At 46.3% G+C, this 12,838-nt stretch overlaps 1 protein-coding gene across 1 annotated transcript in view; it reads left to right on the forward strand.

Annotated features, from left to right (window-relative positions):
* Wwc1 (WW and C2 domain containing 1) overlaps positions 1-12,838 on the forward strand; it is a 146,082-nt gene that overhangs the window by 80,433 nt on the left and 52,811 nt on the right. Inside the window, exons 4-7 of the mRNA XM_051180954.1 lie at positions 2,544-2,620; positions 3,782-3,861; positions 10,251-10,380; positions 12,472-12,618. Of these exons, the coding sequence (XP_051036911.1) occupies positions 2,544-2,620; positions 3,782-3,861; positions 10,251-10,380; positions 12,472-12,618 (434 nt within the window). The remainder of the gene's footprint in view (positions 1-2,543; positions 2,621-3,781; positions 3,862-10,250; positions 10,381-12,471; positions 12,619-12,838) is intronic.

Here is a 12,838-nt window from a genome sequence, read left to right on the forward strand (position 1 = left end):
AAGTGGGGGCCTGTGGATGCTGGCTCTGCACATATACCTCTCCCAGGACACATGCAAGCAGAAGGCATGGTACTATACTCCAAGCAAGGGGGTTGGATAATGTAGAATGTAGCTCAGGATCACCCTGAACTCTCAAAAGGCCTCTCATCTCAGCCTCCTGGGTGCTGGGATTTTTTTTTTTTTTTTTTAAACTAGGACTGGCACCTGACTGTATTCTATTTGAGCAGCCTTGTGTATTAATTGTGCATTTCATAAGAATTCTCCGATGAGTAAGAAGTCAGGTCTCTGACAGCCCATTGATAGGAATATGTTCTTTTTTAGCTTCCTTTGCTTTCAGAATTTCTGAGCCTGCCCAAGGGATGTTAATGTATTTCGCAAGGACTTACCCAGGATCACCTCTGCCCAGCCTGGGTTGGGAATTGCCACTTCTGACAGGTCTTCAGACTGTTTCCACTCTCCTTAACATCTACCCCCAATGTAGTGCTGTCCCCAGCAGCACAGCTTTGTGGTGGGGGTGGCAGTACATGGTGCTTAGAATAGTCAGCTCCCTCTGGTGACCTTTCCACATACATCTCCATCTTATTCCCCACACTGACAACTTCCCTAAGGTTTTCATCATGTTCTCACCATCCGCCATGGATAACAGACCGTGTGAACTCTAAAATGCTGGGAAGCACCTCTTTGGAGAATATGCTTACATCATTTTCCAGCTCTGTATCCAGCCAGGATTCCCCCTGAAGAATTAGCAGGCAGGAGTTGAGAACCTCAAGAAACACCTTGAGCATCTGAGTCCTTGTCCCATGCCCCAGGCTAAGGCCACGAAGTCCCCCTGTCCCCACCCAGGCTCTGCTTGTCTCTTCTGGTAAAGCCAGGGCCCCATCACCCTGATCATCACCATGAGCTTCGCTGAAGAGCTTTGCTGCCCACTGGTGCCTCATCTGTCATTATACGGAGCAGTTTTTCTCATTCCCCAGTCTTGAACCTTCCTCGTACGTAATTCAAAGCCCCGCTAAACTATTTTTACTAAATCCAAACAGCAACTTCTCCCTTCGTCACTGTCAGATGCTGAAAATTAGCAGCAATACTGTTGACATCTTCCTGGAAAGCCTGGCCTCACAGCAGTGTTCAGATGACCAAGAATCGGGGGCGGGGGGGGGGGGGGAGAACATACTTCCCTTTTTGCCTCACCAGTTTGGATGCTCAGAGCTGGGTCTGTGGTGACTCTGGTTGTTAGCGAGCCTGTGGCGTGTGCTGATATCCCTTTGTCTGATTTTCTTCCTTGAAATATAGCACACTGTATATACTGTGTATGTTCATTTCCACAAGCCACAACAACATAAATGCTATTAAAAGGCAGTGAAGTTCTAACCTGATAGAATATAGTTACACGTTAAGAGATGAGTTAAGACAAAGATAATTGTTCTAGGGTGGTATGACTATGAGTACTTTATTTTCTTCTCAAATGTACATTTTAGCATCTTTATTAGAAAAGTAGATTTTCATGTTAGAAAATATGAAAAGGACAAAAAATGCAGAGGTGGAAATTAGTTTCATTTATCATCCACCCCTCCAGACAGCAGTGTTAACCGAGGGTCTCACACATGCCAGGCAAGCAGCTAAGCCATGTCCCCAGCATCCAGTCTTTTTAAAGGCATGTGTGTGTATCAGTTTACCAACTGTACATATCCCTTATTTGATTTTTTTTCTATACATTTTGTCATCTGGGTTTCATGAAACAATATGTGTCAGACATTTTTTTCATTTCACTCTGTAGTTCTCTGCATCATGGTTTTAAATTGCACAAGTTATTTCTGTAAGCAAGAGTGTGATAAAGAAACCAACAAGATGGCTGCTCTGTGAGTTGGGAGGAAAGTTTTTATTGTAGGTAAGAGAGAGAGAACATTCAGAAGCTTCTGGAAGAGTCCCGGGTGGGGTTGGAGGGAAGCAGACTGGACATGACCAGAGCTATCTACAAGAGAAGTGAGAACAGCAAGAGAAAGAATAGCAAGGGCAAGAGGAAACCTTGTTGTTATAAAGGGAGTGGGACATGAGCCACAATCTGGAAAAGCCTGGGAGCTAGCATAGTAGAGGTGAGAAGGGCCAGAAGGCTAGCATGGGCCTTGAGACACATAACGAGTACATGAGAATAGGAAGGAAGGGTCTGGGTACTAGTGTTCCCTTGGTATACATGTGTAGATTGGGAGCTAGATGCCTCCTCAGCCAGAGGAAGGGGAGATAGGAAAGTGTACCTTACCATTTCACAGGTTCCTGAGGAAAGCTAAAAGTATCCTTTAGCAATCCTATAGTCCAATGGGAGCTGAACCAAGACTGACTTTTCTACACATGTGCACTGCACTTTCAAGACCTAACAATAGTACCTTCATTTTCTGTGTACCATATTTATGTAACAAATCCCCCTTTGCTGAACATGTATGTAGGCTGTTCACGTTTTCAGTCCTTCCTCTCTGGGTTCACTTAGGTGGTTAGAAAAGCCAGCGTTGCTGTATCTCCTCAACTGAGATGCTCTTCTTTCTTCCCTGCAGTGGCCTCTGGATCATCATCCAGCTCCAAGTATGACCCTGAGATCCTGAAAGCCGAAATCGCCACTGCAAAATCCCGGGTAAGGATCTTCACAGTGTCCCTGACCACCAGCAGCCAGCCCTCCAGGCCATAGAAGCCAGAACCAACAAGGCCCCGGGATAATAGTAGCAGTGGTTGCGGTATTAACTACAGTACCACAGTTGCCATATAGACGCATTCACCTTGTGCCTGGTGCAGCTTCGGGCACTTCATCTAGTGTTCTTGCACCATTCCTTGGAAGTAGTTGTTGTCATCTTCTGCACTTTGAAGACAAGCAAGCAGAGACCAAGAACCTTGCCTGAGGAAACAAAAATTCTCTGTGGACATTTTAGTTTGGTGTCCTCTTCCTCCTCCTAGCTGCGGCTCGCTTTACATCATCTTTATTCTTGATGACTTTAGGAGGATAGGTGTTATTACCCCCATTGCACTGAAATGGAAACTAAGGCAGAATGGTTAAGTGACTTGTTCACAGTGCACTGGGTATTTTGAACACTGGTTTCTTTCAGGTGTGAGTAATTTCCACATATGAAACCATAAATAGGGGGAGTGGCCTGAGGCAGGATGGAATACCAGGGACTAATAGGCTGGTTTTTCAACTCTAGTTACACCACACCCATACTGGAATGTGAGCCCCATGTGTCTAGATGTCAGGTATTTTTGGAAAGAACTGCATATCGGGGTTTAGTACATGAAGTCTCTTGGAACTTAATCAATAGCTCTCAGTGAAAAGCTGTCAGCACTCTGCAAGCCAAACAAGCCTCCAAGTGGGATCTGACTCCTGGTGGTGTCTTGCCTCTCACCTCCATGCAGAGCACTCGCAGACCCATCACCAGCTTTAAGCTGTGTGTGACGCAGGTAACTACGCCAGTCCCCATTCATCACAACAGGCAAGAAGAGGTGAGAAGGGGTCAGTGGTACAAGAGAGAAACCAAGGCCAAGAAGCGGGGCGGCCTGACTATCACAGTCAGCCTCTGGTTACTTCCTGTTTCCCTGGTGTAGAGACTGGCTGGTGGCACCTACGGGGGACACTGGCTGGGATGCTGACTCCCAGACCCACACGGGTAAAGGGAGGGTGCTGTGATGTATGGTGCCCAAGGGATGTGGGTGGTTCCTTATGCAGCAGCAGTACAGTCAGGGGCTTCTGGCTCCAGCCTGCAGCTCCACACCTGCCTCTGACTCTGTGTGGTCCTCTGCCATCCAGGTCAACAAGTTGAAGAGAGAGATGGTCCACCTGCAGCACGAGCTACAGTTCAAAGAGCGTGGCTTTCAGACCCTGAAGAAGTAAGTGTATCCTGCAGGGGAGAGCATGGGCAGTCTTCACCCCGGTCCCCTCCTGTTCTCTCTTCCCCACTCTCCCATTAGTTCTTTTCCTCACTTCTCAAGATGCATCTCTCACCATTCTCGTTAACTTCTTTTCCACTGGCACTCACTGAAGATGCCATCACCCAAGAGTAGTAGTAAATAGAGTCATTTCAAACCATGGAGCTGATGTCATCTTTTGAACGTCTAAGCCCATTAGGGTCAACAGAGCCTTACTCCCCAGCCCTAGAGGCAAGCGTCAAACATCTCTGCACACACCTCAGCTCTGATAATTAATGGCTAGACTGTCAGTCATAGACCAAGCAAACCCTTTAGCCCCAAGGCCCCTAAAGTGAGCTGCCACTTCACCTTACCCCGCTATGGGACGAGCAGTCTCTTCCAGCATTGAACACATTTCTAGAGAAGCATGTACCTGACTATGTGCAGAGTCCCCTGTGGGTGGCACAAAGAGCTTCTACACTAAACAGACAGAAGTCATTTTCATTTGTAGAAGTGAGCTTACAGCTAAGGAAGGGATAAGGCTTGTTTGTTTCCTATGCACTATATTATCTGTCCTGATGTTGACTATGGCCATGAAGATACATAGAGCCATTGCTGTGTTCTAGGAAATATCTTCAAGTGTTCCTGCATGATGATGTTCATCTGATTCTTGTGGCAATCCCAAAGGAATGATTTTTTGTTTGTTTGTTTTATTTTGTTCTGTTTTGTTTTAGCTATAACCCCACTATATAGATGAGGAAACTGAGGTGTGTATACTGAATGCTCGATAAACATCAGCCTATTGTTATAATTAGACACACATAACTGAGGCTTTTGTCATGTTTGGGTACTTTGTTTTTGTTTTTGTTTTGTTTTGTTTTTTGTTTTTTTGAGATAGGGTCTTATTCTATAGCTCAGGTTGGCCTCAGACTCGCAGCCATCCTCCTGTCTCAGGCTCTCAATGCTGTTTTTGTTGCTTCGCCTCCCCCTCTTCTTTTTCTTCATTGAGAGTTTCTGTATTATATACCTCTGATTGTCCTGGAACTCACTCTGTAGACCAGGCTGACCTTAAACTCACAGAGATCCACCTGCCTCTGCCTCCCGAGTGCTGGGATTAAAGGTGTGTCCCAGCATAGCCAGAAGTTGGTTCTCCTTTACCTGCCCTTATCCCATAAGCCCTCACTACATCAGGGAGCCCCCAGGAATCCAGCACAACAGATGATATAAGCAAATGGGAGCTGAAGATTGTGTGCATACACCTGTAATCCCAACACTTACTAGGCTGAGACAGGAAGGTAAAGAGTTCAAAGCCAGGTTGAACTACATAGCAAGACCTGTCTCAAAATCAAACAGTAACAAAAGAAAATATAACCTGCCTGAGGGTGTGGCTCAATGGAGAGTGCTTCCTTAGAATTCACAAGGCCTAAGCCACCAGTTCTCATGCTGTGGGTCACAGCCCCTTTGGGGTTACCTAAGACCATTTGTAATCAGATACTTACATTACAGTTAGTAACAGTGGCAAAATTACAGTTATGAAGTAGCAAGAAAATAATTTTATGATTGAGGTCAGCACAACATGAGGAACTGTATTAAAAGGTCACAGTATTAGGGAGGGTGAAAACCACTGCCTTAAATTCAACCCCTAGTCCTGGGGGGAGTTTACAAATATGGCCCTGTACTAGATTATAAATATGTGTGGAATGTTTTTCTTTTTTAGTTTAAAATGTTGTTTTTTGTTATCTTTTTTATATGTCTTATATGTGTGCAATTTACATATGTATATATGTCAATCATATCTTTCAAACCATATTCTAACTTCATTCCAGCCAGGGGTTGCGCTTTATGCTCCTTGCTAATTTTCAGTGGACATAGAGACAATTCAGGGCAATAGTGTGAGCTCAGACATTCCTAATTTGACCTGTTAAAACCCCAGACTCTGTGTGCAGCTTTGAAGAATGATTTAAGGCTGCTCATTCCCCGTCTCAAGAGCTCCACTTAAAGCACTTCCTATTATCCTCAGAGCCTCCACAAGCCTGTCTTACCCGTTGTCACCCTGTAGCAGCACTGAAAATTTTTGTTCTTTGGTAAGCTGACAATGAAACCTTAAAGACAACCCTCCCCGCCCTTCCCCAGTTTGATAGCTGGCCAGATGAGACTCCTTTGAAACCCTGGCTGCTAACAGTCCTCAGCTAGAAGCAGCAGACTCCCAGTCCAGGGTGGAAAAAGATCTCATCAGCTCTAACATTCACCCTAGCAGAGAGTTAGGAATGTAGACAATGGGTCTAGGTTCAAATCCCAGGCTCTTGGGACCCTGGAAAAATAACCCAACTCTTTATCTTTATCTGAAAAGTCCACAGTTATCAAGACTGAGCTAGAAAAATCCCTGTCTAGTATGAAACAGAGCCTGGCACAGGTAAGGAGCTCAGTGAGGAGTATAGGAGCGGACCACTAGTCAGTTGTTGCCTTAGGAAGAGGGACAGTATGACTATCCTGAGCTTGCTGTTTGCTAGAGGACCCTGTTATTTCAGCCACCCCATTTCATTCTCTTTACCTTATTAAGAATAGATTTTGTTGTTAATGATGACACTGACAGGAAAAAAAAAAATGTTCAAGGTCACCTAAACAGCAAGGTTCAGAACTGGGTCTGGAACCCAAGAACTCTAGGAGCTTTGTGTTTTTATGCAAGGGAGCACAGTAAAGAAACTGGGGACATGACCTCTCCAACCTTAGGGGAAGGTTTTTTATCATGAATTAGAGAGAGGACATCTAGAAGTGCCTGGAAGAGTTGAGAGCAGAGAGAAAGAAAAGCAAGGACATGGCTAGGGCTAGACCAGCCAGACAATGGGGGAGAATAATTGAGATACAGAGATAGCATGAGATAGACAGCAGAGCATGGTAAAAGAAGCAAGATGATAGCCAGAAATACAGAGTAGACAGACACACAGAGTGCAAGCCATAGTGAGCCAGGATAACTAGAGATACAGAAAATGGGTGGACAAATCACATGGATTGTAAGGAGCATGAGTTGCTGTGGGTGTGTGGGGGGTGGGGGGCTGATGTGTAACAGGTATTGATACTGGGGGACCCTGGAGGCCAGCATGCGCTATGCTGATAGGCCCCACAGGTAGCCTAAGTTCCTTCTGCCGTAGGAGTGAGGGAAATGACTCCTTTCTCTAGATAAGAACTGGTTTCACAAGTTCCTGAGGAAGGCTGGTTTTTATCTTACTACCAGAAACCCCTCTATAGTCCAGCTTGAGCTCATTTCTAAATAGATGGACTACCTGGGACCTAACAGTATTCATTTTTATTATTTACTTATTTGTTCTTTGAGGCTAGGGATAAAACCCAAAGGTTTCACACATGCTGAACATGTGTTCTAGCCACTGAGACTTATCTAGCTTTTGTCTTGTTACTTCTTTTGTTTTGTTTTGTTTTGTTTTGGGGGGATGGTACCCAAGAATCGAACCTCACTAATGATAAGCACCTATCATTCCCCAAGCTACACCTCCAGTCTAGAACTGTTGGATTAGTATCAATTATTACTATTGAGGAGCTTGGAGATTTATTGGATTTTGAAGTTCACATCTCAGTCTATCTCTAGACACCACCCCAGATAACCCTCTCCCCAGTCCCTCAAGCCCCTTGGAATTGCTTTTGTTCAGGGTCTAGTGGGAGATGACTTGGGCATTCTCATTTGCAGAACCTGGGAATGGTTGACCTCAGTCTTCAGGAGTAATTTAGGAGTTCCAGAGGAACTTTGACAAAACGTCACCATCACTGTTAGAGACTGGTATACAGTTCTGCTTGCCAAGAGCTTATGTGTTTGCCTCCATGATAACAGCCAAGAGTTTTTGAGCAGCTGTGTCTGAGAATCCCTGAACTCGATTCATAGTTTTGTTTTGTTTTGTTTGAATAAAAAAAAAAAATTAGAAAAGGAAAGAGAAAGGCTGACGAAGACTGAAGGAAAGCTCTCAAGGACAATGAAAAAGAAAAATCAAAACCAGAGTGTGAGGCTTTGGTCTGAAGCTTGACCCCTTGTGAACAGAGGGAGTTGAGACTTAGGTTATTGTTTTGGCAGGAGAAGGGCACTGCAGGGGCTTTCTTTCTGCATGACACAGAGCCCCTGTGCCAGAATTGTCTGGACAAGACTGGATGAACAAGCTACTGTCAGTCTATGCCTGGCTTCTGACGCTGCTGGGCAAGAGAGTCCCCAAAGGCCCGAGAGAAAGGACAGCTGCATAATTTGGAAATCCTAAAACACATCTCCCCTCGCCAACACACACAACTTTTCTTTCCTTTTACCCTCCACCCCAAAATATTCTTTTACTGAGTATATAATGGTGACCCTTTGTTCTCCCCCACCCTCTCTCAGTCTAGCTCTATTCCAAGCCTTCCTCTCTGAGCTGCTCTATGCAGCCAAATTCCGGAGTCCGGGTTGCTAAGGGCCTGGAGAAATCAGGTAAAGCTCTTTCTTGCAGTCAAGCACACAAACAGCTCTGTCCATCCTTCTGGGGGATACAAAGCCATTCTTGCCCTGTTGGTAGAGGAGAGCCTTCTGCCCAGCCTTCAGACCTGTTGAAGCATATAGCTCTGCCCTGCGGACACCACCCCTGATAACAGTTTGGCCCTGGAACCCTCCCATCCTACCCATAATTTGGGGATGTTTCTCTGGATCTTTGTGGAGCAATGTGAACCTTTTCAGACCAAATCCGATACAGATACTGGCCAACCTGGCAGGCTTGCACAGACCTAAGTCCTCGAAAGGATACACAGGCTATTTTTAGTGGGAGACACAATTGGAGCTTTGTTTTGTCTCCACGGAAGCTCAAATAACTGCAAGGGGCAGCTGTGTGGGAACCTCTCCCTGCTGCCCTCTCCCCTACTCCAGAGCCATGAGGCCAGGGTAGAAACCTGCTCAGTTTTCCCCCTTTCCCCATTTCCAAGTGATTTCCCACTCAGGCTATTTTTAGCACAGGGCAGTTTGGACTACAGCAGGAAGCCAGAGAGGAATGCCTGTGAGGGTTTCTCGCCCTGGAATAATGGGCTTGTGGTGTTCCCTAGACTGTTAAACTTCCCTTCCTCTGCCCTCCACTGAAGCCTCAGGGCAGCCTTTGATGGAAACATGAAGCCATAAGCGTGTCTACTCTCAGAACCTTCTCCAAGTCTTCTTCGGCTCCCCACCCTTCAGCCATCTCTGGTCACAGCTCAGTGGCAGAGCGCTTGCCCCCGATCTGTACAGCCTTGCATGTGACCTCAGAACGTCCATCCCTATGTGTAGGGCCTGGATAAACCAATAATGTCCAGGCTGGAGTTGTTTAATCCCTTACATTTGTACACTACTTCCTAGTTCTCCATAGAATTAGTCCTTTATCCCATTTGATGGTGAGAACAACCCTGAGCAGGGCCAGGCAGATGCCACAATCTAGGCGTAGTGGAGAGCCATGTCCGAGGCTGCACTGTAGGTGGCGTGACAGCTGAGAGCCTTTTTCCTTCTCACCTTGCCCTCATCGTGTCCTGCAATGCTGCACATGTCTATTGCCCACAGGGTCTCAGGTGGTGAGATGGCCCGCCAGGTAAAAGTGCTTGCCATGTGAGATACAACCTGAGTTCAAATCCCAGAAGCCACAGAAAGATAAAGAGGAGAGAACTCTACAAAGTTAGACACAGTGGTTCTCCACCAAGGGTGATTTGGGACCATAAATTTGGACAATATATGGAAATTCTCTTTTTTTATATATTTATTTATTTATTTATTTATTTATTTTTGAGACTATGGAGCCTTGGCTGACCTGGAACTCAGATCTGCCTGCCTCTGCCTCCCAGGTGCTGGGATTGAAAGGCGTGGGCCATCACCCCTGCCAGGAAGCAGTCACAGCTCAAGACTGGGGTATTATTAACATTTTTGAATCAGTGTCGGGGACATTGCTGAGCAGCCTGTGATATATCTATCTCCTCACCCCCAACTCCCGCAGTCTCTACCAGTTTCTTACACCATTCATGTTCAGCTCTGTTCTCCAGGGTACCACAATTAAAACGGGGATACTCCTTCATAAAGTCTAAGTTACCGACACAACGAAAGTGAAGTTTCTCAGCTCTTGGAGACATACTATAGGGCCCTTCCTCCCCAGTCTGGCTGACTCAGGAGGGAATCTGGGAAGATTTTCAGGAAGAGCTCATACTTAGAAGAGCCCAACTCTAAGAACCATGTCACTCCTGCATTCTGCAGCCACACACATCTGCAGTTTGACAAGATCCTTCTGTACCTTCTCCCCACCAGATGGCTGTGCAGGATTGGAGCAGGGAGACTTGGGAGTACATGTGCTTCCCCTCACCCTCCTCTCATGTCTGACCGCTCATTTCCTGACTTCTAGAATTGACAAGAAAATGTCCGATGCTCAGGGTGGCTACAAACTGGATGAGGCCCAGGCTGTGTTGAGAGAAACCAAAGCCATCAAGAAAGCCATCACCTGTGGAGAAAAAGAGAAGCAAGACCTGATCAAGGTGATGAGGGCCCCAGGGATGTGGGCCCCTGGTACCCTGTGATGAGTGCCCCAGGGATGTGGGCCCCTGGTACCCTGTGGTGGGGGGCCCTGGTACCCTGTGCATAAGGCTATTTTCACATACCACACAAACCACCTAGTTCTCATTACAGGATGAGTTTCCCTTGTCCAAACACTTTTTGAGCATTAACATGATACCACCATGGAAATTTCTATACCTGAGCTTGTATGGCAGACACAGACATGATATGGGTGTTTCAAAAATATCAAGGGCACCTTCTGGATGTATGCATAAAACATACATGAAACATCAATTTTGTATTTAGACTTTGGTCCCATACCTAGAATAACTTTTAATGTAGTGCCAATAGTCCAAAATTAAAATGAAGAGTCACAGGGATTTTAAATAAGGTATACTTACCATCCTCTACCAAGCTTCCTGAGATTGCCCCTCCCCCCCCCCTTTTATTAAGGAGAGAACGGGGGCTTAGAAGCACTGAGTGACTTGCTTAAGGCCCTACAGTCACTGCCAGTGACTATGCTGGAATGGAAGCTTTGCCTGGCTATGCTACCACTCAGTTGTTTGTTGTTGTTGTTGTTGTTGTTGTTTTTTTTAATTTACTATATATACAGTGTTCTGTCTACACAATAGAAGAGGGCACCAGATTATAGATGGTCGTGACCCACCATGTGGTTCTTGGGAATTTAACTCAGGACCTCTGGAAGAGCAGCCAGTGTTCTTAACCCCTGAGCCATCTCTCCAGCTCCCTCCAGCTTGTTTGTTTAATGGGCCAAATGATGAGCCATTTTACCTGAGCATCACAATGTCCATTAGTCTCTCTCCTGTGTTCCTGTGCTGGGAACTGAACCTCGGAGATCGATTCTACAACATTGTGATGAGACTAGGTGCTTTGCAGGCATGGCTCGGGCTCTCTCCATTCTACAGATAAGGACAGTCTGGTCCAGACCGTAAGTGGCAGAACCATCAATCAGACCCTAGAACATGTGATTCACAAGCCCATTGCTTCACCCCTGAATGTAATCCCCACCCAGAATCACCTAACCCTGAAGGCACCTTCCCATCCCTTCACCAACACATTGGGAGTCCAAGATTCAGAGTTGCCATGGCTAGCTTTGGGAGGAGGTTTGCCAAACAAGAGGACTGTGGACCAGTGAGAACAAGCTGCTTGTGGATAGCCAAGGGTAGTCCTGCTGTGATTAGTGGTTAAGAGCCCTGAGCTGTCACTTCCAGCATCTCATTGGTGCAGTGAAGACGATCAAAAGATTCCTTGGAGAACCTGTTGGATGCAGTGGGGCTGTAGTGAAGCTGAGCTTCTGAGTGTTGGCTGTCATGCTGCATTGTCTGTTAACTGATTATACCTGTAATTGATACACCTGTAAAATAACTGTCTTAGGGTTACAATTGCAATGATGAAACAGCATTACCAAAAGCAAGTTGGGGAGGAAAGGATTTATTTTGCTTACCCTTCCACATCATAGTCCACCACTGAAGGAAGTTGGGGCAGGAACTCAAACAGGGCAGGGACTTGGAGGCGGGAGCTGATGCAGAGTCCCGTGGAGGGGTGCTGTTTATTGACTTGCTCCTCCTGCCATTCGCAGCTTGCTTTCTTATAGAACCCAGGACAACCAGACCAGGAATGGCTCCACCCTCAATGGTCTGGGCCCTCCCCCATCAATCACCAAATAAGAAAATGCCCTATGGGTTTGCCTTCTGGAGGCTTTGTCTCAAATGACTCTCGCTGGTGTCAAATTGACACAAAACTAGCCAGCACAGTAAGACCTGAAATTTTCCTACTTCACAGAAAAATAGGTATATGCATAGGGAGGATCATCAACTAGCTCAGATCACACAGTGAGGAATAAACAGCAAGAGTTCCACCTTAGGAGCCTAGAGAGATGGCTCAGCTGTTAAGGGCACTGGCTGTTCTTCCAGAAGTCCCGGATTCAATTCCCAGCACTCACACGATGATTCACAACCATCCATATCTCCAGTCCCAGGAGATTCAATGTCCTTTTCTGGGGTCTGAGGACACTGCCACTCACTGCTCTCCCATCCTTCCCTACACTGCAGAGCCTTGCCATGCTGAAGGATGGTTTCCGAACAGACAGAGGGTCTCACTCTGACCTATGGTCCAGCAGCAGCTCTCTGGAGAGTTCCAGCTTCCCAATGCCAAAGCAGTTCCTGGACGTGAGCTCACAGACGGACATCTCTGGGAGTGTAAGTTGGTGGAGGTGGCGTCTGGGAGGGTGCCCTAGCAGGGTAGCTGCATATCCTCCTTCACCTGAGAAGCTAGTCTGAGGCTGTTAGCTCAACTCTATGGCGGTCCCAGAAGATGTAACATGATGGCGTGGGAAAAGGCCAGTGTTGGGGCTTCACTGTCCTAAGTACTGCCTGGCCAATAGCTTATGCCTATAGGCCCTGCTCACAATACGCTTTT

This window comes from Phodopus roborovskii, unplaced genomic scaffold, assembly GCF_943737965.1.
Source record: "Phodopus roborovskii unplaced genomic scaffold, PHOROB, whole genome shotgun sequence".
NCBI classification, from domain to species: Eukaryota; Metazoa; Chordata; class Mammalia; order Rodentia; family Cricetidae; genus Phodopus; species Phodopus roborovskii.